Source organism: Botrytis sinoallii, assembly GCF_014898435.1.
Source record: "Botrytis sinoallii strain Bc 23 chromosome Unknown BSIN_005, whole genome shotgun sequence".
Lineage (NCBI taxonomy): Eukaryota > Fungi > Ascomycota > Leotiomycetes > Helotiales > Sclerotiniaceae > Botrytis > Botrytis sinoallii.
Genome location: NW_024066032.1, coordinates 2,103,294 through 2,127,129, shown reverse-complemented (window position 1 = coordinate 2,127,129; position 23,836 = coordinate 2,103,294). Strand labels below are relative to the sequence as shown.

At 42.4% G+C, this 23,836-nt stretch overlaps 7 protein-coding genes across 7 annotated transcripts; 3 read left to right on the top strand and 4 right to left on the bottom strand.

Annotated features, from left to right (window-relative positions):
* Window positions 1-308: 308 nt before the first annotated feature.
* EAF02_003765 (uncharacterized protein) lies at window positions 309-3,338 on the bottom strand. Its single transcript, XM_038899813.1, has 5 exons — window positions 2,894-3,338; window positions 2,457-2,487; window positions 2,353-2,404; window positions 892-2,303; window positions 309-807 (listed from the first exon to the last, which is right to left on the bottom strand). The coding sequence occupies exons 1-5, from the start codon at window positions 3,182-3,184 to the stop codon at window positions 713-715; spliced, it is 1,881 nt and encodes a 626-aa protein (XP_038760740.1). The 5' UTR covers window positions 3,185-3,338; the 3' UTR covers window positions 309-712.
* Window positions 3,339-4,046: 708 nt separating this feature from the next.
* On the top strand, window positions 4,047-7,363 carry EAF02_003764 (uncharacterized protein; the record flags this gene model as incomplete). The annotated part of the gene is made up of 2 exons (XM_038899812.1): window positions 4,047-4,284; window positions 4,428-7,363. 2 exons carry the CDS (start codon window positions 4,047-4,049, stop codon window positions 7,361-7,363), a joined length of 3,174 nt encoding a protein of 1,057 aa, XP_038760739.1.
* Window positions 7,364-14,183: 6,820 nt separating this feature from the next.
* On the bottom strand, window positions 14,184-14,594 carry EAF02_003763 (uncharacterized protein; the record flags this gene model as incomplete). The annotated part of the gene is made up of 2 exons (XM_038899811.1): window positions 14,184-14,403; window positions 14,457-14,594. 2 exons carry the CDS (start codon window positions 14,592-14,594, stop codon window positions 14,335-14,337), a joined length of 207 nt encoding a protein of 68 aa, XP_038760738.1. The 3' UTR covers window positions 14,184-14,334.
* Window positions 14,595-14,895: 301 nt separating this feature from the next.
* Window positions 14,896-15,603, bottom strand: EAF02_003762 (uncharacterized protein; the record flags this gene model as incomplete). The annotated part of the gene is made up of 1 exon (XM_038899810.1): window positions 14,896-15,603. One exon carries the CDS (start codon window positions 15,601-15,603, stop codon window positions 14,896-14,898), a length of 708 nt encoding a protein of 235 aa, XP_038760737.1.
* Window positions 15,604-15,848: 245 nt separating this feature from the next.
* Window positions 15,849-18,067, bottom strand: EAF02_003760 (uncharacterized protein). The gene is made up of 5 exons (XM_038899808.1): window positions 17,806-18,067; window positions 17,739-17,751; window positions 17,206-17,667; window positions 16,270-17,154; window positions 15,849-16,215 (listed from the first exon to the last, which is right to left on the bottom strand). Exons 1-4 carry the CDS (start codon window positions 17,986-17,988, stop codon window positions 16,991-16,993), a joined length of 822 nt encoding a protein of 273 aa, XP_038760735.1. The 5' UTR covers window positions 17,989-18,067; the 3' UTR covers window positions 15,849-16,215; window positions 16,270-16,990.
* EAF02_003761 (uncharacterized protein) lies at window positions 15,983-16,529 on the top strand (the record flags this gene model as incomplete). Its single annotated transcript, XM_038899809.1, has 3 exons — window positions 15,983-16,024; window positions 16,080-16,215; window positions 16,270-16,529. The coding sequence occupies 3 exons, from the start codon at window positions 15,983-15,985 to the stop codon at window positions 16,527-16,529; spliced, it is 438 nt and encodes a 145-aa protein (XP_038760736.1).
* A 312-nt stretch (window positions 18,068-18,379) lies between the features above and the next one.
* EAF02_003759 (uncharacterized protein) lies at window positions 18,380-21,001 on the top strand (the record flags this gene model as incomplete). Its single annotated transcript, XM_038899807.1, has 1 exon — window positions 18,380-21,001. The coding sequence occupies one exon, from the start codon at window positions 18,380-18,382 to the stop codon at window positions 20,999-21,001; it is 2,622 nt and encodes an 873-aa protein (XP_038760734.1).
* Window positions 21,002-23,836: the final 2,835 nt, after the last annotated feature.

Here is a 23,836-nt window from a genome sequence, read left to right as displayed (position 1 = left end):
GGCTGGATTTGAAAGAAAAGAACAGTGAGGAACTGTTTATAGTTTTTCTTGACAGATTACTAGGTAGGTAGGTACATAGGAGAATTATGAGATGGCTTGAGATGAGATGAAATGAGATTACATGGATGGATGAGTGAGTGCGTGGGGATGGAAAATTGGGGCGGGCAGAGAGGGGATACCTACTTGGGTATTATAATTACGTTGTGTTTCTTAACGAGTTACGATTTATGAGATGAGATGTGTTACATGTGATGTGAGATGTGATGTATGAAATGTGAAGGTAAGAAGAACAATGTGTACAGAAACTGCATTGCTATTCATTTCTCTTCCCTCTTCCAATTCTACCATATTTAACCCGAAAAGATTCTTCAGCTCTACTCTCTCAACATATCCTAATCCTAATCATATCCTAATCCTATCTTAACTTATCCTACCTACCCTAACCTATTTAATCTGCATGTCTATCTACACGAGCCTCCTGACTCAATATCCGCATCCGCATCCGTATTGACAATTCGCACTCGCATGATTACCAGGGGTTTTTTTCGCCGTTGCTTCTCTTCCTTCTCCCTCCTCCCTCCTCTCTCCTCCCATTTACTTATTTACCCGCCTACTCACTCGCTCACTAACTCACTCGGCTTGCTCTCCTAGCAATTCAGCAACCCAGGAAAATGCTACAACCATTTCAAACAAAGATAGTAAGGAAGAAATTTCATACATAATCACTTAGAACCTGGACTCTCGTCCGCGCGACTTGTGAGCCATTATCTCCGTCGCCGATTTTGGTCATGATATCGATCATGCGGACTATTTAATCATCAGCACGCAAACATCCAGGAACAGCTCTGTGAGTAACAGAAAGGAAAAGAAAAGAAAAAAAAAGAAACATACCAATATCCCCCTTAGCCCTAACAAACAATGGATCTTTCCCCGATTTCTCCGCGCCGTCTTCATCTTTGCTCACTTCCTGCAAAGTATTTCCAATCATCATACATTCCAAAAATGCGCGATGATTGAAAACCCACCAAACTTTACTTTCGCTCTCGAAGAGTTCATACAGGAGGAAGAACGCGTTGATAGCTTCGTGAGCCGCATTCAAAGTTCCTCGAACATCTGGTTGGACTTCGGGACTTTCGCTTGAATGGAGTAACATCACATTATGGAAGTAATTACTCGTCAAGAAGAGTGTTTGTCGTACAAGACGCTTATTAGTTTCTGCTACTACAGAAATGGAATCGCGGTCCCAGGAGCGAAAGACGTCTGGGAAAGAACGATAGACGGCTTTGAAATCGGAAATGAGTTTATGTTTTTGGCGGGCGGTGGGACAGATGGGAAGGTCTAGCGAGCGGGGAGAGCAAATGCTTTCTTGTACGAGGTTGGCGAGAGTCCAACATCCGCGGATATAAGCTGTATCGTTTGGATCGCAGTTTGCGATGGAGCCGGAATCATCGATGAGGTCTTCTACATTGACGTCTGTATGTGTAGCGCTTGGTGGGAGGGAAAGTAGAACAGTGAGGAAGGTATCTTGTAGCAGTACTGCCTGCCAAAGTTTTCGACGCTGTTGTTTGTCAAAGATAGATGCATTTGGAGTGACAATGTTAGGATCGCGATGGAGACCCATAGCATAAGATTGTCGAATTAGTATACCGGCAAATGCCCACCCATCAGAAGCATGATTATCGTTGATGAGGAAGTATGTGATAAGAACCATGGCTTGGATTGAGCGCATCGAGGCTTTATTAAGATATGAACCGAGACGAAGCGATTGGTGAGCGGCAGATACATAAAACTCGGCAGTTTGTTGTCGTTCTTTTGGTGGAGAGTTGTTAACAAATTGGGTCCCCAAAGCTATCATGGAGAATATCATAGCAACTAGAGCAGCATCTGTTCTATCTCTTTCGGGTCCTGCTAATGACCAGAAATGCTCATAATCGGCATAAAATGTTTGTCTGTGAAGCATAGGATAGACTGGATCGACACATTCAAAATATCGTTCCATCAAGATGTCTGCTTGGTCCTTGGCTGGTAACACCGAAATCACTTCCGGAAGTCCTCCTTGACATGTCCAATAATTTGCAAAGGGATGCTCTGAGCCAATACCAAAAACATTCGAGGCTTTTGGGTGCGAATAAGGTACATTAGAAAGCAGACCGGTAGATGAAGAAACGGAGCCCCTAGATGCACTTCGCTCGCTTGGATCTGGTGCTTGTCTTGGTCGTTCGACAAGATTTCCTGCTCCAGGACCCAACTTCTTTGGTGGTTTAGTCATACGTCGAGCATTTGCAGTCGTCCTGTTCGTCTCTCTGAAGATGATGTTAGAGATTATACAGAAGATGCCATGGTAATACTAACTCGAGTATGTTTGCTGTTGGATGATATACGCATTGTGATTGTCGCTTAATACCTAAACGCTATGTTATTCTAGTCCATCTAGATTGTAACATGCTTGGACTTACATGCAAGACAATTTGGCCGACCCCTATCGCACTAGATATAAATTAATATGCATTTCGATAAATTACTAGACAAATGGGAGAGTTCAGAACTGAAGCAATAAACTTTGTGAATGATACATAATGTCACAAACCCTAAAAGAAAGGGTGGGATCATAACAAGTGTGGAGGTGGATCCCCAGGTGGGTTACAGCAGTACAACCGGGAGAATGTCGTCCTTTTCCCTATTCTCCGATGTAAATGTAATTGCATGACCCATCGAAATGATCAGAGACTGGGAAAAAGAATCGTAACGTGTTCAACTTTGACCAAGATGAAGCAGAACATATAGTGCAGTATGTATATAGTACGTAGAACATAGAAGCAACTTTGCTTAGAATTTGATCATATATGGCATTGGAACTCAAGAGTCGAAAAAGACATTGCAGGGTACAACTAACCTTTGTTTTACGTTCTACACATTCAACACATGATAGGGTAGGCTTGTTACGCTTTTGTCTCTTCTTGGGAGGTTCTGTTGTCAGACCATCTTCCCTTTGTATTGGACTTGTTACTGGAGATGCATTGAAAGTGGTATCTGTAACTGTCGGGGATGTTGTTGAAGCGTATGTGATTGTCCCATTGTATACGAATGCGGGGGAGATCGGTCCATTAGGTCCATTGAGTCCATTGGGTCCAATCGAGCCAACAGGGCCAATAGGGCCAATAGGTACACTTCTTTGATCCATCATCAGGAACCGAATTGTACACTTTCTGAGTTCCCCCTGTATGTATTATTCAGTATCGGCAGCTTGGCTCAATGGGTCTATCAATGTACGAGGAGTGGAATTGGTCGCTTGGTTGATGGAAATAAGAAAGGAAAAAGGGCGCAGGCGAGAATGCGATTGATTGTTCGGGAATATGAATAATATGAATAATATGGATGGGGGAAAGCTGGACTCGACGACTGAGTAAGGACGGAGGCGGAGTCAAGTGATTTGCTTCCTGAATAAGCAAAAGCGGGGAAATTGGCATGGGAAGGTGAAAGGATTCCTAGTCAGTGAGATGCAGTAGATACCTAGGTAGGTCGGTAATGATTTCAATTGAGAGAAAGATATCTTCACGTGACGATATCAATGAAAACAAGATACCGGTATATAACAAGATATACTAGGAAGAGGAAATCATTGACATTGACATTGCCATTGCCAATTTAAGACTGAGCAAGAGCTTTCTTGACTTCCGGCTATCCATGAATATATATCAAACGTATGAATATATGCCAGTAGGAGAAGGATATCAACGTTTGCTGCCGTACCATATACCGGTAACCATATATCTCGTAGTCGAAGAAGGCTTCTGATCTATCTGATCTATCTAACTACCGACCACCGATCGCAAGGTTCCGTTTGATTGCATGAACCATTCCATTTCTCTTATTAATTTGATTATGTAATATCAGGGGTCCTACGTATAATGCTAAGGTACGGTACGCTACCTAGTAACTTTCACGTCGCGTATCCACCAACGCGTTATTCGCGCTTTCGATAGGAAATACACAATCAGCCATGGAATTGATCAATTAAATTTATATCTTGAAGATTGATGAATTCAATGGAATTTACTTCAACCCCAGATTTACCTCCAACATCTGATCCAGCATTACTCGAAGATTGGGAGGATTCATTCGTCCCTTTAGATCTACCATCAAACATCAAGTCGGACGAATTCGAAGCTTTACATCTACTTGAAGAGGAAACTCGACTGAGAAAGAATAGAGAAGAGGAAGTCATTCAACATAGAGCTTGGAAAGTCGCAGAGGTTTTTCGAAGTGAGGCAGATCATATTCAGGGTTAGAAATTTGATTGTTCTCTGAAAACTTGGGAAATTATAATGCTTATATCTTTGAAAAATCACCAATTCGAATAACTTCCTCCAAGCAGCAACATTCCTTCTTTATCCCTTCCTCCCCACCGAATCTCAAGATGCCGCTAGTATCATCGCCAATCGAATACCCTCAAAGTTCCTCACCACCTCCAATAAAAAGGCCACATCCAGTAAAAGCGTCGGACCTCAGAAAGCCACTTAATGTTGGAGGGTTTCTGTTAGATGATGGCTCAGATACTGAGGAAGACTTTGAACAACCTGCGGCAAAGAGACGGATGACTGAGAAACCCACGGATCCAATCATCATACCGGAAGAAGAATCACAAAAAGCTTCCGCAAAGGAGATACAACCTTCAAGGACAGGGCCACGCCAAACTGTCAGCGGTTTCATGATTGACGAATCTGATGAGGAAAACGAGGAAGGTTCAGTGGTGGAGGTTTCGCGAGACACACAATTGCCTAAACCTGCCTTCGAACCTTCAACAAATTCTATTGGGAGTAACATTAACACCTCCACGTTGCCAGCCTTCCTAAACAACACAACGAGAAAAGCTGGAGACATACAAACATGCTCAGGAAAGTCTTTCTCAATAAACCTAAAGAAGAAGGCTGCACCTATATCGTTCGAGAAACTGGTAGCAGCTAGATCTGTGACAAAAGCAGGGAAAGCAAAGAAGAGTTACTATGGGATAAACATATCAGAGTTGGTCGAGGAAGCTTCAAAGGAGACTAAGGCGAAGGAATCAAGTAAAGCTAAGACGGAAAATGAGATCATACCCTCAATTGAGAATCTTACAGGGAAGAAACCGCGCAAAACATTGATGTGGACTGAAAAATATAGGGCAAGACATTTCATGGAACTTTGTGGAGACGATCGCACACATCGTCAAGTACTACGATGGCTCAAAGCTTGGGATCCTATTGTTTTCCCTAAATCCGGAAAACCTAAAGTTGTACCAACGAAGAAGTTCGGGGAACCAGATGATGAAAAGCCTCATCGCAAAATTCTTTTGCTTACGGGACCTCCCGGTCTTGGCAAAACTACTTTGGCACATGTTTGTGCTAGGCAGGCTGGTTATGAAGTTATGGAAATCAATGCTAGCGATGAACGAAGTCGAGATGTAGTAAAAGGTCGAATTCGAACAAGTGTTGGCACGGAAAACGTCAAGACTGGTTCGACTGTTACATCGAAATCTGGACATGTATCGAAGAATGCCCACCCACTTTGTGTGGTTGTTGATGAAGTTGATGGAGTTGTAGGAGGTGCTGGTGGATCTGGTGAGGGTGGATTTATCAAGGCTCTAATTGATCTGGTACTTCTGGATCAAAAGAATTCTTCGACAGTGGGTACAAATACCAATTACTCGAAGAAAAAGAAAGGTGATGATTTTCGACTTCTGAGACCACTGATTTTGGTTTGTAACGATGTATATCATCCTTCCTTGAGACCGCTACGCAATTCCAGTTTCGCCGAAATCATACATATCCGAAAGCCACCGTTAGATGCTGTTGTTCAGCGAATGCAAACAGTTTTTGAGAAGGAAGGAGTATCCTGTGATAGTGACGCTATTCGCCGATTATGTGAAGCAACGTGGGGAATAAGTCCCATGGATACTAAGAAAGGGGCTGAAGGAACTGGTGAAGGCGATCTACGAAGTATTTTGGTAGTAGGAGAATGGGCAGCAGGGAAACTCAGAACTGAGTCTAAAGGCGAAAGACCTCGCTTAACTAGAAAATGGGTCGAACAGAACATGACTGGTGATCTATCTCACGGCGGAGGTGGATCTCGGGCTGTTGGACGAGGAGGTATCAAAGAAGTTGTGAACCGTGTGTTCCTGGAAGGAGCCGGTTTCCCTAGGCCAACAAGTTTCAAAAACATAGTGCCAGACGACGCATTTAATGCAGGGCCAAAAACGCAGCTTGGTGTTGCTGAACTTGCTCGGAAAGCAGGTATGGAGCGCCTTGGTTCCATGATCGAGACTAGTGGTGATACTGATAGGATCATGACCGATATCTTTGGTGAATATCCTAATCAACCCTTCAACGATGACTCGATACTTTCTAAACCAGATGCTGCTTACGAATGGCTACATTTTCATGATAGTTGTTCATCACGCGTCTTTTCGGGTCAGGAATGGGAATTGGCTGGCTATCTTACTCAACCCGTTCTAGCATGGCATCATTTATTTGCATCGCCCGCTCGTCACTATTTCCGTTCCGAAAATCAGCCAAACAAGAAGTGGAGCAAAAACAACGAAGATGCTGAACCAGAAGCAGAGCCCTTACCATTCACCGGCTCGCGTGCTGATTTCTCGGCCTTTGAAATGGAGAAGTTAAACAGAAGCACAATTCAAGAACTACAATCTCAACTTGACGCGAAACTTTTGAGAAGTTTTAGAAGTTGCGAGGATATAGCTATGGATTTATTGCCTTATGTTGTACGTATGATAAGTCCAGAAGTAAAACCTATCATCGTAGGAGGAAGCGGTGAAACGAAAGGTATAGCCAGTGTACGCAAGGATTCTGAAAAGAGAATGGTCAAGAGAGCTGTAGATGTTATGAGCGAAATCGGTGTAATATATGAGAGAGGAAGGTTGGAGGGTAGTGATGTAGGCGCGAAATGGGGTGCGAGTGAGTGGGTTTATAGGATGGAACCACCTCTTGATACGCTAGTTACGTTCTTGACATCACCTATTAAAAATGATGCGATGAATGTGAGGTATGCGGTGAGACAGGTTCTGGATCAGGAATATCAGAAAAATATTATCGTGCGCGAGAATAAGGCGAGACAGGCGCGTTTTAAGATGGGGAATGTGGATGGAGGGGATGAGGAATATTCTTTTGAGAAGGGAAAGTTTGGGAAGGGGAAGAGTGAGAAGAAGGTTCTGGGGGTGGGAACGGGGAATGAGATTAAGAAGGATTTCTTTGGGAGGGTGTTGGAAGATAGAGGGGTGGGAAGGGGGGGTAATGTGGGAGCGGGAGAGAATGGTGGGGGTGGAGAAAAGAAAAATGCCGGAAAAGAAAGTATGGGTTACGTTTCATGAGGGATTTTCGAATGCGGTTAGGAAACCAATTACGATTGGGGAGTTGATGAGAGGGTTGTAGAGTTTTTGTGGGGAATGAGGTTACATACCATTGAATTGGTATTGTCACTGGCATCAAGAATTGTGGGAAAAGTAATGAATCATGAAAAGACATACATACATACTATTATACTATTATACCATCACATCGACTCGGAGGAATATAAATAAGAATAAATTTACATCGTCATCACTATCACACCATCATCTCGCGTTCAATCTTCCTTCGAAGCATCTCTCGTGACAAATTTTATACGAGATAGTATCTATGTACCTATTTACTCTATCATTTGCGTTGGGTTATCCACTTACTACGTATGTATGTTGTGTGACTTTACTCTTGTCTAGTATTCTTCTTCCTTGCTTCTACTTTTTTCTCAGACTATTTGGAATTTTGATACTTTTTTTTTGAAGTTGAATATATATATATATATATAATGTGATTCGAGAGATGAGGGAGGGAAGGAGACTACCTAGGTATTTAATTGTATTGTATTGTATTGTATTGTATTGTATTTTCCTCTTCGCTGCTAGCGGCAGTGAGTGGAGTTGGAAAATGGGCTGTGAAGTTGTGGAATGAATGAATGGTATGGTATGGTGTGGTGTGGTGTTTGGGATTGGAATTGGGATTGTTTTTGTTGCTATAGTGTGAGGTTTTGTGTGGAGGGAGGGAGAGAGGGAGAGGGAGAGGAAGAGGGAGAGGGGGAGAAGGGGGTGTTAGTTTGTTGATGTGTGTGTGGTATGTGTGGTATGTGTGGTATGTGGGATTTATTTGTTTTGTGGATTGATGATTGGATTGGATTTGATGGAGGATGGGAGATGGAAGATGGGAAGATGGGAAGTGAGAAGTGAGTATTTTTCATTTCATTTTCAGATGGAGTAATGGGGGTCTGGTTTTGTGGGTAATTTTCGATGGTAATCTTACTTCTCGTCTATAGACTATGATCTAAATGGAGTGATTGATATTTTTGCTGTTATTTTTGATGGGTCGGTATTATTGTTATCTTTATTCTTGTTGTTTTTGTTGTTTATATGATATATCCTCTACCGTGAAATCAGAATTCAACTATACTACATACCTAGTATATATTCCTCCACACCCATTTCCAAGAACACCATGTTCTGGTATTCGAAATAAGCTGTTGATATGGCTCCATAAGTCCATATGACAGTTTTTATATCCTCTGATTGAGTGAAACTTGGCGAGTAGGTGAGGAGGTATTTATTGGTAAAAGAGGTTTAAAGGAGGAGGGGGCTCGCTTAGGAAAGCTGGGTTATGCGAGATGGAGAGGGATGTGGAGGGCGTGTTCAGTTTCTTGATATCGGGGGAGTGGGGTTTGGAGTGATGAGGGATATATCTTATGATCATGTGAGTGAATGATTAGGCTGGGATAAGGAATGGCCATGTGGATGTAGGCGGTTAGAGGGTGGGAGTTGGAGGATTGATTTGCTTGATTGACTTAATTTTCACCTGTACAAGAAGGACTATATCTTCCCGCTTTCTGTAAAATAAGAGAAGGTGGCCGAGCAGTACTACGACCTAGCGTGTTGATAAAACTTCATAAATCGGTTTCTAGATAATCCAGTTGAATGGTTTGCAGTTCCTGGTAGACCTACCGGAAGAGACACATTGCGCTGTGTAATACATATGATATCATGATTCTTGAACAAAAGCACTCAGTATCATTCTTTTTGTCGTCGCTTCGAAAACATTATCGTCATATTTCGTCCGTCAATTGCCATTTACCTAACAGAACTTCTCTGAAGATGCATAAGATCGCTAAGATGCAACGCGAGGATCTAGCTTTTGTAGCTCCAAAGAAGCTGGGCTTCTACTACTGTGTACTCCTACTTCTCCCGCTACTACCTGTGTTGCTGCTGAAGCCGGAATGCGTGGGTGAGAGCTTATATGTAGACAAAATTAAAGAGTATATTCACTTTCTTCTCTACGTCTTCCTAAGATTCGGGATCGCTTTCTGGTTCGCTTGGATTCACTTCTTCAGTGTCTTTGTGCTACTGATCTTGTTATAAATTCTCGGCTTTTGAGATTGTGGGATGATCATGGACAGTACGAGACAATAATAAATATCCAAATCTAAGAAAGAAAGAAAGAATTGTTGCGAGGTTCGTTACGATAGATCTGAGAAGATTCTTGTATGGATTTGCGCATTCATCATTCGGCGCTCCTCTTCATCTTAGGCAGCTCTGATGTATTGAATATTCGGTGAGAGCAAATGATCACAGCGAAGATGATGAAAAAACAATAGCAAGAATATATAACAACATAGTTGAAGTTGAATGCCTAGAGTACTCCCAAAGTTTAACGTCCAATATAGAAACTGTAAATTCTTGCAGAGAATAACGATCAAAGCACGAGAAACAGACAATTTTATTAAGTTCCATTTCTCTTGATTTCCATGATTTGCAAAAAGTTGTCTCATCTTCTTGTATATATACACAAATACCGAGATCTCATGATCAGATGAATCCTCAAAGTACCTCCCTTAATACGATTGATTCATAGACTCAACAATTCGTTAGCTTGGCTTCTCCTCACCGGATCGCTAGATCTGATTCATTATTTGATGATTCATACGCATATACGGATTGGGTTTCTCCTTGACTTGTTCCATAGTCTTGAAGTAAAACTCTATTCACTCATTGTTTCCTGCGCTATCGGTATAAGTAGCAGATGCTATGGAAGCTTTGCAGACGCTAAATTATCTATCCAACGCCAGTATCAGATTCGAAGGCGCGGAAGAGCGTACGATTTGCTAACTTTGATGATGCACATGTAGAGAGTTTGATAAGGACTCCTAAATCCTTGCTTTTATCCAATAAAGATTCAAGCACTATCATCGGTATAAATTCTTATTGTTACATTGTATGATATTGAGCTTCATTATCGATACATTCACACGCTGTCATTTATCTTAACTTCAGATGAACTACAAATGCCTCACAAATCGCATGTAGGAATCACATCTCGTTATTATTATTTCCCCTTTGAGTATATAGCATGCTATTTCTAATTGGCAGGGAAATCAATTCATAAAGATCCTCCATCAGAGATAATCTCACAAGTCTTGAACATCTGAATATGATTTTCGGGCCCATATATACTTAGGTAAGTAAGCTACCAAACTTTTACTTCGCATTCTCGGATATTCACCTTTGTTTCTTCGAATGACTACAAGGCACATATAAAAAGCTTTAATATGTTGTCCAAGTTAATAATTATAGAGTCCAAACTGACGTGGAACCTCCTCCAGGCGACTTTGAAGCTAGCATTCCTGCCGGTGAAGCCTTTGAAGAAAATCACAAGCCGGAGTTTCTGGCTCGGGTTTTGTCTTCGAAGTACCTGAGCTGTTGTTTTCGTATTCTCGTCTCTATTCCCTGTCATGTTATTACTGTCACTAGCAAGTACATATAAGTGATGGTGAGATGTCATGAATGATACTTATGTGATTGTATGGGATGTCGTATAACGAAGTGAGATTTAAGCGCTCCCGTAGTTGGGTTGGCCCCTCATATTCAAGCTAGTTTTCAGTACCTCTTCCTATGTATTCATAAGTGAGTTCGACCAAATGATCTGTGTTTTCTTGGCACAATGATCTCATATCGTTGTTAAACGAATACTGAGGTCAGAGATCCTACTTACAAAGACTTTTGTGAAATATGTTCAATGCCTAGCTGTCTGTTGTGACTGACTTCTACCTCTCTGACCAAATTCTCTAAACATTGATTCACATGCAAATCCACATACATTCACTCATTCATCCTTCAACGGCCTAGGTATCCTGGTATTCATTGTCTTCTGATTCTTCATTCCTATAAAGCAAATAATGCCCACTTGAACTGCCATTTCTATTACTGGGGGAAGTTTCCACGTATCATTCAACCAAAACCTATGGAATTCCAGACACGAGACATAAGTTACTCTCCTCTTTCGCACAAGCGTATTGAGACATGCGAGATCTGCGTCCACATACGAACTTTTGACACGGTGAGATATCATAGTATAGGTAGCTTCCAACGTCAAATGCCGCCGATGAAGTTTACTAAACTTTAGACAATCAATTTCGTGGATCCTTGGGCGACAAACGGATGGTGACCGTCTCTGCTGGAGTCGTGAAACATTTTTCGGCCGATGCAAAATGAAAACAATCTCGTTGAATTCATTTTCATATCTGCACCCATTAAGTAATCAATAGTGGAATCTTATTCTTATTTAATAATAATAAAGTTGTCTATTGAAAAGAGAGACTCGTATTCGTTCATTTATTCACATCAAAATATACCATTACCTTTATAATGATATTCTCAATAGGCGTCTTGGATGTGACACAATCTTCAGGTATCATACCCAAGTATGTAAGAATCAAGTGCTGATGATCGCCTAAGCGATTATATAAAATTTGTTTACTGAGAAAAGGGATGCATTGAACTTTTATTAATAAATATGATGAGCTAGCTATAAACAAATTTACTTGAATCGCTATTGCTCCCTTGACACCAGTGCTCGAAATATCTATGCACAGTGTCTTGTGATCATATCTAGTGGTACTTGTGTGAACAGTGAATGATTCACTACCCTCTACTTTTCATTTCCATTCTCCACTCCCATCTATAAATTACCACTTGATATCTTTCGGACCGTCTTTCTTCTGTAGACTCAAGTTCTCCAAAGATCTCCGAAGATCATAATGGTCGCGGTAATTGGAGAGTCGTGCAACAGTCGAAAGGGTAGCAATTTAGTCTTAGACGCCGCGTTAGTTAACAGCAATAATCTAACTTCAAGGATAAATTAAGAGAAACAACTGGATAGTGATATTTAATTGAGAAATACTCTACAGTATTGATCGTTGACAGCAGAAGTAATCTATTCGTTGAAATGTTTTACACTGCCACTTGTCACATAAGTATCTATCAATGCTTGTGTCATTGTCATTTCTCTCACAGAAAGAATCACAGATTTAAAATTGTGGGTACTTGAGTCCATATTACACGTACAAAACTCAGTTACAAATGTGTAGACGTTCAACAGATAGCTCAAAAATTATAACCTGGCCTTTAGTGTTGTCATAACCCCATTTCTTTTTGCACTGAAGTTTTTCGTTTGAGCTGAATATGGCCGTATTTATGGGCACCGTTCATTCCAAATCATTCTCCTGCTCTTTTCAGGTTAGTCTCTGATCAAGAGACAGGAATTCACTATAGCATGCGAATTATGGGTTGGGTGTGATATCCAGTGAACGAGAAAGACTTGCAAGGAACGAGTTCTTCCCATTGGAGTCAGCACCGAGAAGCATCTCGACACTGATATCTGCTATAAGAGAAATTTAGGGACTAGTGATTAATCCAACTTTATACAGAACTTCTCTATCCGGTTTCCGCCACCTGTTTCAAGAAGCAAAGACAAATACACAGGCTCAAGAGATTGAACTTCATTGTTGTCAATTGCTGACCTGACGTATACGTTGCCGCTCGCTCAAAACTCCAGACGAACAACCATTTAAAGGGAAATCATAAAATCATAGTCTTTCCAAAATTGATAGCGAGAGCTACCCATGTGCAATACTTTCTGAGAGATTGAGATATGAACTACGGTCAACAAACAAGAGAGGGGCAAGACGCGAGTTTTTGTAGTATTTCCATCTTTCTTGTCACAGTTTCGGAATTCAACGAGTAGGACTATGTGGTGAGTTTTTAAGCACTTCAAAAGATTCCCCAGCATTCTACCAGGAAATACCTAGGTCTGCGTTATTTGTCGACACGTTGATTCACCCCCTGGTGATTCACACTCTCTGAAGGTCTAGTTGAAATTCCACAAACTCCGTTCCTTTCTCCTCTTAGGCAGCATGCCTCCCTCCCTCCAAACCGTTTTGATGTTGAGGCCGCACTACTGCTATATTTTCAATTTCACCTTAATCTGTGGAGATTTCTATGCGTTACTGAGACACATTTTCTTCATAGAATTGATCCTAATAATAAAGTACTTCTATTATCTTCTCCAAAAACGTGCTTACGTCGTTCAATCCATCATAATTATATTGATTCTTCATCATTTCCTTGACAACTGTCAGCGTCTTTTTAAGAAACGTTCTCCCATCGCGTGATGTCTGATACTTTTGAAAGTCTACCGACTAATGATATGTCACGTCATGATCCTTTTCTCTTAGCAGAAACATAACAAATCAATCCATCTTCGTTTCCCATCATCTCTACATGCAAATACCGAATGTTGATGCTTGAAACTATTCGACCACATTGTGTCCCGGCTCTTCGTCTACCAGATCAACTCTCCAAACCATCATATTCAATCTTGATAAAATCTGCCAGGGCAACAAGGCTTTCCCAGCCTAGAACAGCTTGAAAATTCGAAAACAATTTATTCATGACTCTTGGGATTGACTATTACCACCAGCTTGATGGACTAAATACCAATGACGCGACTCTCGCACGGGCATATCCTTGATATCCATGGTCAACAAATCGTAGAGGAAACCCTGTCTATTGCAAAAAGGGTTCTCAATGACAGATAGATAGCCTTGGAGCAGGATTCATTGTTACGGTGTACCCCAAGGTTGTAACTCGAAGCCGGTGAGATGTAGATATATCTCTATGCCGTTGTCAAGATATTTTGCTGTCGTTCACCAATAGAAAGATTCGGGCTGGATGAGAATACCTTATGAAATTGGATGAAGGCTTTTGAATACACAGAAAGCAAAGTAAAAACATCATATTTCACCAGATCAAAGTAGAATCTTCAAGACCAAGACGCAATGTTCTTTTGGGGAGTGCACCAGTGTGACGTAGTGTTTGCTATTGAGAGTTGGACTATTCCAGGATAATCCAAGTTTCTAATCCTTAGAAATCATTCGTCGTTATGAGCACATTGAGCGTCCCTTTCTCCACACTGCGGACCAGAGTCATGACCAATAACCCTCATCTTCCGGCTCTGTCCCAGATCCTCTCATTTCCGTAGCTCCCTGGCATTTCTAACATGGTGTTAGATCATGATAGGCTAATATACCCAATAATCAACGTTTACCTCACATAGTCCTTTCGTATCTTCAATCTCCTGTCTCAGAAAGATACCACCGCAGTTTTCCGATGGCTGCTTGCATGGAATATCTAACGAAGGGCTTTGGTGAGTGCACTCAAATAATCGGATGACTTGATAACACATCTTGATTGCTTAGAAGTTGTCTCGCAGCGGCCAAGAAGAAATCCTCGTAGGTGATATCAGTCGTAACAGTTGATAAATGATCGTTCGCAAGACAGGCTAGATTTTGTGGACAAGAACAGAAGTGGATACATGGGACCTCTCCGCAAATGTATTCATAACCTAAATTTTGTCGGCTGTGGGACAAAGACGACAAGCTATTTGCTGAAGCGATTGTTCTTCTTTCGGGACTGAGGAGCAAACGAGCCGTCTTATGTCTTGCTACCGAAAAGTGCGCCTAACTTTGGTCGCATCAAACAATGTTTCAATTTTTGATAGCCGTTCCCTTGTGTGTCAAAATGACTTCCTTTTCATTCCGATCACCACCAGCATACTGCATCTCAACTTCTAAGCCTCCCAGGCCTTCATCAGCTGCCTTTCGGTTCCACAGTATCTGCATGATCTTTCCATCCGCTCCGCACAGTACATAACCCATCGGCCATTGACTCCTGCCTAGAGCTTCTCTTACACCTTTGGTTGCTGCTTGCTGCGAAACCAGAAACGCCATTACACTAGATGTTCTCCATCCTTGCGGAGCCCCTACAAAGGTGCCTTCTAATTCACGAGCTTGAGCTGGTTTCATTTTGGATGCAAATGCTTTGCATTGTATAAGGACTTTTAATGGTTGGGGAGCTGTAGGTAATGACCAAGTTCCAAGAAGATCAATGCCACAGTCTGATCTTCCACCAACTTGCCTGAGAGACATCCCCAATCGCTCCAATGCTTGCTTGACCATATATTCATAATGAGTGCCTACATATGTAGTACTGCCTGTGTCCATGTTGTTGCGTGATGCATATTCTAGAAAACTGGGCAGATCATGATGTTCTGCATTCTGTAAGTTAGGATGTGCTATATCATCCACTTCGGCATTAGTTTTAGATGCAGTTACAGTTGCACTGTTTGCAAAAAATCTGCGTGATGATTGCTTGCCCCATCGCAAGAAACGCAGATAAGAACGTGGTAAAAACATGGAGATTGGCTGAGTTTGCTAGTATCATGTGACTAGCATAATCCTCCACAGTGTAGTTCGTCCTGAGTAATGCAAAACGGATGTGAAAGCGGGCTCTGATTGGGTACCTGCATACACTCTTTCGGAAAGAAAAACGAGCGGCAGGAATAAACATGTACCTATGTAGTGTGAGAATGTTTTGTACATATTTTTACCTTTTCTGATATCGATGCTCGGAAACCGGAAATTATGTAAGGCTACGGCCGATGATCTTTAGTCAGCTAAACCCTTTACGGACATCTCCCCGCATAGGATTATCTGCAAGGCTGACATCAATTCGTGTAAGCTCTGGAGCATCGGTTTACAACACTGATTTGCCTTTCTCTATCAGCAACAAGTCATGGCTGATCGATTGACACAACTTCAAGAAGCAATTGACGAGGTCTAGTTTATTATTAAAAAGCATCCACGTTCAACCACTGACTGACATTACTTAGCTCGCTCTTCAATTCGTCGCATCGCTCGTATGGATTAACAAGCACCATGACTACCAAATTCTCAGCCCAACCGACATGGTCCGAAAAGATACCAAGAAGGACGAGTCCGGCGAAGCATTGCCAAATGAAGACGGCTGTGAGATTGCCAGCCCCTATCATATGCCGATTTTGACTCACCCTTTTACTATAGTAGAGCCATTACCTGCGGACAAATTCAAAGAAGGCCAGCTAGAATTAGCCCGGGATCTCATCATCAAGGAGCAGCAAATTGAGGTGCTTATATCTGCACTGCCGGGACTAGAAGACAGCGAGAACAAGCAGCACCAGACGATCCTAAGATTGGAGCAAGAATTGAAAGAAGAAGAAGAGAGGAGAAAAGAGGCTTTGAAGGAAAAAGAGGCCGTTCTGGCGAGGTTGGATGGAGTTATAAGGAGTGTGAAGAGACCGTGAATTGACCGCTATTGAGCCCTTCATTCGAATATATTATACCTGCAAAATTCGGCGTTTGGGTAAGCACAAGGCGTTTAGGAATATGGAAGTGGTCAGAATGGGAGTCTGACGACAGAAAAGTCTGCGATCGAGCGGTGTGTCGCAAATCTAGACAGTCGACTGTTCTCAGCTCGTTACATTCGTATAAACACACAATTTTGTCACCCGATAGGACTGTGGCACTGCAACCCTGGCTGATGGAAACCGGTTTGCTTTTTAGACAATAGTAATACTGCGTTATAAGATGTAGAATGAAAATAATTGAGATAATTTCGAAGTAGCTCAAGAAGGTCTATGTATTATGTATTGATCTAGTCTATTCTACGGAAGAACAAACGAGGGACTCTCTTATTGTCCACTTTATTAATGAGAACTACTTCCCTTAGGGAATGTTGAATACTTCATGTCACATCATCGATGCTTTATGTAGTGGTGAAAAACTGTGGGTAGACAGTCCTCAGCTCTTCCAAAGTGCTGATTTGGAAATTTGCTACTGGCTTAGCAGGTGATTTCACACCTTCCTCAACCAAGTGAGCTGCTGTCCAACCAAGTTTATAAGCCGCCTCGCAATTTATGAGCGAGTCATCTGAAATGTGTGAGTAGCAGTATGATAAAATTGGGTTCAGAAAGAACCTACCGACAAAATAACAGTCTTTAAACTCCTTTACTCCAGCTTCGCTCATGGCCTTTTCGAACGATTCTTTGTACGGTTTACAAACCATTTTTTCCTGAGCGTAATCACAGTATGTCATACCCTCAAACAAATCTTCTACCCCGAGTAGACGGACAACACGTTTTCCATGGGTAACATAAGCATTGGTGAATAGCCAGAGCTTGACTTTGGACCGATCAATGTCCTCGAGGAGCTTGCGGAGCTTTGAATCAACTGAAAGAATGCTTTCTAATGGGACGGCATCGTCTACTTGACGATTATATTCCAGAGCATCAATCTTGTGGTGACGTACTAGACCTTCGATGGCGAGTCCATAGGTTTGGTAGTATTCTTGATGGAGCTTATAGGCATCTTCTCGACTAAGCTCGAGATGTTTCATGAAATAGACATCGATCAAATCGGTCATGTGGTCATGAACCTTTTTACCTACGGAGTGTGTTGCGTTAGTCAATGCATTGGAGGATTATGTGTGGATGTGGCAAAAGAGAGTTTCGTACTCTTGGAATATAGCTATGAAGAAGATTAGCAATCGTAAAATCGTATCAACTATAAGTATTGGCTTACACAATTATCAATATCAAAGAAGAAGACAGGTCGCGAATCCCCCATCTTGTTGGTGGTGAAATGAGAGTTGATAGGGGTAGGTGTGGAGAAAGTAGTAATTGGTGATCTAATTGCTCTAGTAATGGTGTATGTAGGTTGTGAAAGGAAAGTGCGAGTTCTAGCACATTTGAAGATGCTATACATTGATTAACAAAAAACTAAGAGAATGTGGAGAGTGTCGGGTTATAATAGTATGTATCTAAAGAGTCATTCGGGGAACATCGATGCCGGCCGATCGGATATTCACTTTAGTACGGATCACTTTAGTACGGATGCTGTGTCAATTCTATGGTAGAGTCCACGCTTAGTCATACAAGTCTGCACCTACCCATTCATTTTCTAGCCGACATAATTTCTCGACCTTCTTGACATTCAACCTTGTTCCTTAAAAATATCGACACGAATAATCGTTCAAACAACACAACTTTGGCATTTATAGTCAATCATCAATTCATTTATTAGACTCAATACTTGCATACGCAATAAGTCAGTTTCTTGTATTGCTGATTAATTTAATTGCTCACTATTTTCAAACATGGCCCAAGGGGCTGTTGCGTTTGTGCCGACCAATGGCACAAATGGTGTAACACTGACAACAGAGAATATTCGTGAAATTCGGGAGTACGAGAAGATAATTTCATTTCGAGATGCTGTTCTTGCAGGAACTCATCCTCGCGTCAAAGTCCCTTCTCATATTGTAGGAGTGGGAAAACAGAGCAGTCTAGCTCGTAATACATCATCACCTAACACATCAGCAATCCGCGCAAATGCGCAAGCAGCCATCGACTCGGCATCATCCTCGAAGAGCCATTCACCAGTCAATTATCGTGCTGCCGCGGCAAACAGCCACATTGCGAAACAGTCAGTATCTACGATTTCTAATAAATCTGTGAAAACTTCAGAGATTAATCCAATTCTGTTGGAGAAATCTGACGATCTTATAAAGGCGGAAATACAATTGCAAAGGCAGAGATTGGAAAGAGCTCTCAGGGAACAAATGGACCAACATCGTTTGGCCCAAAAAGCTTTGCTTCAGACATCTGAATCCCTCCCCAATTTTGATCTCACCGAAGTTTTGCAAAAAGCTCTTGCTATAGTTCATCCCGCCACGGCTCCAGAAGTTGAACCTTCTGTGGGTGCTGGAAGTGACTCGTTTGATGAAAACTCTTTCTATTCTAGTCAGCATGATACCCCTGAGCCATCCAATTCATCGCATAGCCACAAGCCAACCCTTAGCGGGCAAGTACGCGGTGAGGTTTCGATTGAAGAATCGGCAGCTCAATCTGATCCTACAACCAATGTTGAAGACAATGATGTGGTTATGACTGGTAGTTTACTATCCCAAAATAATCATCTAGAATCTCAGACACATTCACAATCACAGTACCGCCCACTAGGAATCCAGAATAATCATTCTGCTGAACAACAGTCTCCAAATGATTTTCGAGGAAAGGTTGTCCAAGAACCACCATATTCCAAGGGTGTACCACGTAGAGTATCGGGCATTGTTGATCTTTGCCAAGACAGTACGAGTACAGGCTCTGAAAGCGCAGGTTCTCAGCAGATAGGTGATGGAGTGGCCCCATCAAAGGCATCTCAAATGGATTTGCAGCAACCACTTAACACCCGAGCCCATAATCTATCTCCCCTGGCACCACAACCTGCTCGTGTCTCACCATTGGCTACTGCAAGAGACCCCCCTATTCTAAGAGACGCCCTTCCCGTTAATGAGGCACAACAACCTCAAGTTGCTGCGCTTCGAAATGCAGCCTCGGGTTTATCCAGTGCAGAAAGTTCCCCAAATGGACCAAAGATTTCAGAGAAGAAGAAAGGAAAGAAGAAGAAGCGTAAGGCTAATGATAGTGGCCAAATCGGTACACCTGATTCTCCATACATCAAGGCAGAACCCCGTTCACCATCCCCATTTGCTGCTGTACCTTTACCACGACCACCAAAGAGACAACGACAGTCAGGACAATACGCGTCAGAACTTAACTATGATGAGCCTAGATATGAGCCAGTTGAGGTGATTCCGGAAGCCACTTCCAAAAGATATGAAGAAGTTCGAGCTCCCGTGCGTTATGAGGGAGGTTACCCAGATCGATATGCAGAGATTCGACGACCAGAACCCATATATCAACGCGTGGAGCGCGATGAAGTCGAGTATCAAAGGGTTGATAGCGGAGGACAGTATACAAGAAGACCAGCGTCTCCGGTTTATGCTTTACCATACTCTCGGCCAATTAGAGAAAGCTCTCATGCAATCGTGGACCGACAACTTATTGAGGAACCTAGATATTACACCGAAAGAGAACGACCTGTATTGTCCAGAATGAGTGTCCGCCCAGATGCTGATCGCGAAAGGTCTCGATCGCCGATTATGAGAGAAAGAAGATCACCAATTCCAATGGGACCTCCGCGTCAACCTGTTAGGATCATTGTTGATGCATATGGCCGTGAGTATATTGATCCCACTCCCGCACCTTCAATGCGTCAGTCAGTTGCACCAATTGCCAGAAGGCATGACGACGGAGAGCTGTATTATGAGCGTGCCCCTGTTAGAACCATGTCTACTCGCCCACCAGTAGAAACATTTGAAGAGGATGGTGTGTTATACAGAAGAGCCTCTCCCATCGTTACTGCCCCACGACGTGTCATTACACAACCAGAGTACGCCCAGCCCGAATATCGCTCATACCGTGAACGAGAATATTCAGTTCGCCCAACTCCAATGGGACCACCAGGCGAAGAATATGTTAGAGTTAGGGCTCAACCTGAGCGTCGTCAAGCCAGTCACTACGATGAAGCTCCTCGTGAGTATTTGTCTCGACCACAAAGCGTGCGACCAGAAGCCATTAGATATGAAGTCCCTAGAGAATATGTGGGAAGACTTTCTAGTGTCCGACCCGAGGCTCCTAGGGAGTATGCTTCAAGTGTTCACCCTGAAGTTCGTCGCGAGGTTATGGCACCTCCTCGTCGAGAATTTAGCGTTCGTCCCACGGAGATAATTCCTCGCAGTCATCAGCCTGCAGCAGCAGAAGGTGAGAGATATTATGAATTGGAGAATCAGAGGCCGGCTATTCTAGAGAGGCCTCGGGAACGCGAAGGTTCGGTGTTCATTTATGCAGATGATGTACCAAGAAAGGTGTACCGCTGAAATTCGTAACAATCCATGGAAGCCAAGACTGAATGCAGCGGTATCCAACCGGCAGTCTGTTCCGATTCGATTGTGGCTGATATCATACCAGGTGAGGTGTGTGGGTGGAGAAACATGAAGGGGTAATGTGGCGTAATGGGCTTGGAGGAATTTTGTGTGGTTTATTAAACAGCCGTCTTGGATTGGATATCAGGGTTGTAAATCATCAGTGCAATCAGAAGCAAGTAATTATAAATATAAGTCATTGTACAACTATCATCATGCCCAGTGCCGTAACATATCAAACTCAATCAATCTATGATTAACGTGAAGATTGCCATGATTGAACGAATGCAACATCGGCAAACTATTTTAGTAATCAAACCAGACCAAAGCAAACATCTCTCAGCGAAGTACCTTGCAACCGATAGTTAACTAACACAGCATACTTTAAGTCTTGAACCAAGCACGAGCAAGCATGCATCACTAACAATACAAAGTCCGGGGTCTAGACCGAACTTTGAGTTTGGACACTGAGTAGCAGGTAAGCTGTTCTGTAGGTATTTCCGTTTTTGGGCGTTTTTGTTTATGGAGCACACACACACGCTGGAACTGGTGGACAGAAACAAGAATACCAAGTCATGTTTCAAATGGAGTTTTGATGGAATGTTTTCCTGAGGGTTTTATGGAGTGCAGTGGGGATTTTATGTTGATTGATGGATTGATGGATTGATGGATTGATGAAAGATGGATCTTCCGATTCAATTTACTTTTGGGGGGAAAAGGAAGAAGAAGAAGAAGGAGGAGGAGGAGGAAAGGGATTAGTAAGCGAGATGTACTAGGTAAGGCGACTGAAGTCGTTGTTATGAGAATCATGAGATATGTTGAGGCGAAGCAAAAGCTGGGTCCAGATTTATAAGTTGGTAGTTGGTCGGTAGGTAGGTACTAGGTACTAGGTAGCTAGTGGACCCAAAAGACGAAATGGATGATCATTACTGTGATAGGGATGTAGGGTAGACGATCTTGAGAATGTGTGTGTGTTTTCTCTTTTGTTTTTTTATTATTCTCTTGGGAGGTTTGCGGATTGCGGATTGGAGGGGTTTTTACTCGAAACTTGGAACGATTTTATTGAAACGGATTGGGGTTTTGTGGGGGGGGGAGAGGATTTTTGTGGTTGTGGTGGATGGTGGATGGAGGATGGATGGGCAGGAAAGAAAGGAAGGGAAGGATGTTGAAATTATGTTTATTATATCTTCTTTTGTTGATATAATTTATTATTTATGTTAGGATGTGATATGGTAGTTGGATGATTGTAGAGGGTACTCTCACATTTGGTGTAACAATGTTCACATCATCGAGTACGTCGGTAGGTAGGTAGTGGCGGAGGAGATGGTTGTTAGAGCGGCAACGGTGTGGGAAATTGGTGGGAGGTTTGTAACTTATTACAGTTGACCCAATTGCCGTTGGGTGATGTCAATTTGTTTTGATTGTCGTTGTAGATGAAGTGACGATAGTATTGATTAAATCTATCGATGCACCTCGTGATCTGATATCGACCGTTCATAAGAAGCAATGAAGAATTAAGAAGACTCGTTTATTATTGCCTGTACACATACATGCTTCCATCCATTGTTACTGTTTTGTTTCTGCGGGAGACTCTAAAAGCAAGGAATCTATCTGTACCTACCTAGTAATTACCTACCTACCTGTCGACGATAGTATCTATCCATCTATCCCTCAATGAGTATACCAAACAACTACAAATAATACCGTACGATATTGGGTTTTCCTTACCGACCTTACCTACCTACTACCTAGGACGTAACAACATTCCCATCCGTCCATTCATTCCATAGAGCAAGTTCTCGCGAGTGGCCTACGGGTGTCGATCCTACCACTACTGTTCGTCATTGACTCCAGCTCGTCCAGTCTAATCAACACCTACCTAGGAAGTATAGGATTGGAATTCTCTCTCTTGCCTCGTTGTTCATTCAGCTATACTGGGTCTTGGCCTCCTAGTTCCTTAGAGATTCCTTTCTTCTCCAATCCAATCCAATCATATCAAGAAATTTCAAGCTTTCTCACTATTCACGCTCAGGCATTTAGTTGTCTATTTGCGATACAATCGAGGTGGAATTTGGCTACAATGCTGGGATCTCGCACAAAAGTTTCCAAACTTTCCCTTATCCATTGACCAAAGTCGAATCAAATCAAAGTATAAGACTTGAGTGGATTGCCCACATCTTTCTTTGTATCCTTTGTGCATGCATCGTTGTGTCAAACGTACTTACCGGTCCATTAACAAAAAAAGTCAACCCTCGAACACACGAACGAGAGCTCAAGCTCACTCATTGCCCTTGCTTACCTCGCTTCATACGATATTATCTGCATTGCGACTTCACCAATTGAAGGGCGAATTGGATGACAACGATAGCTTTGTAACTATCATCGCTGTTGGCTGGGTTGTACGATATTGGAATAGTACGAAAGTGTAAAGAGGGACTTGTAAATAGCTTTAACCATATATTTCTCTGTAGACTGACTATAGGACACCATCACCTCTTTGAACCACCTCCATTCTCGTCGAACCATATCCCTTGGAACATTCTCTCCACACACACACACCATATAAACTTTACCACTGCGAACAACGGATTGGACCAACCAGAGGCTAACATCCAATACTCGAGCCTTTGCTTACTCCTCCTCCTCCTCGTCTTGTTCTTCTTCTTCTCCTCCTTCTCCTTCTTCACCAATATTGATACCCTTATCCCACATACATATCACATAAGTTTAATATTATCTTTCGTGCCTCCTCGACATCTATACCACGTCGTACTTACCTGGCTGTATTGT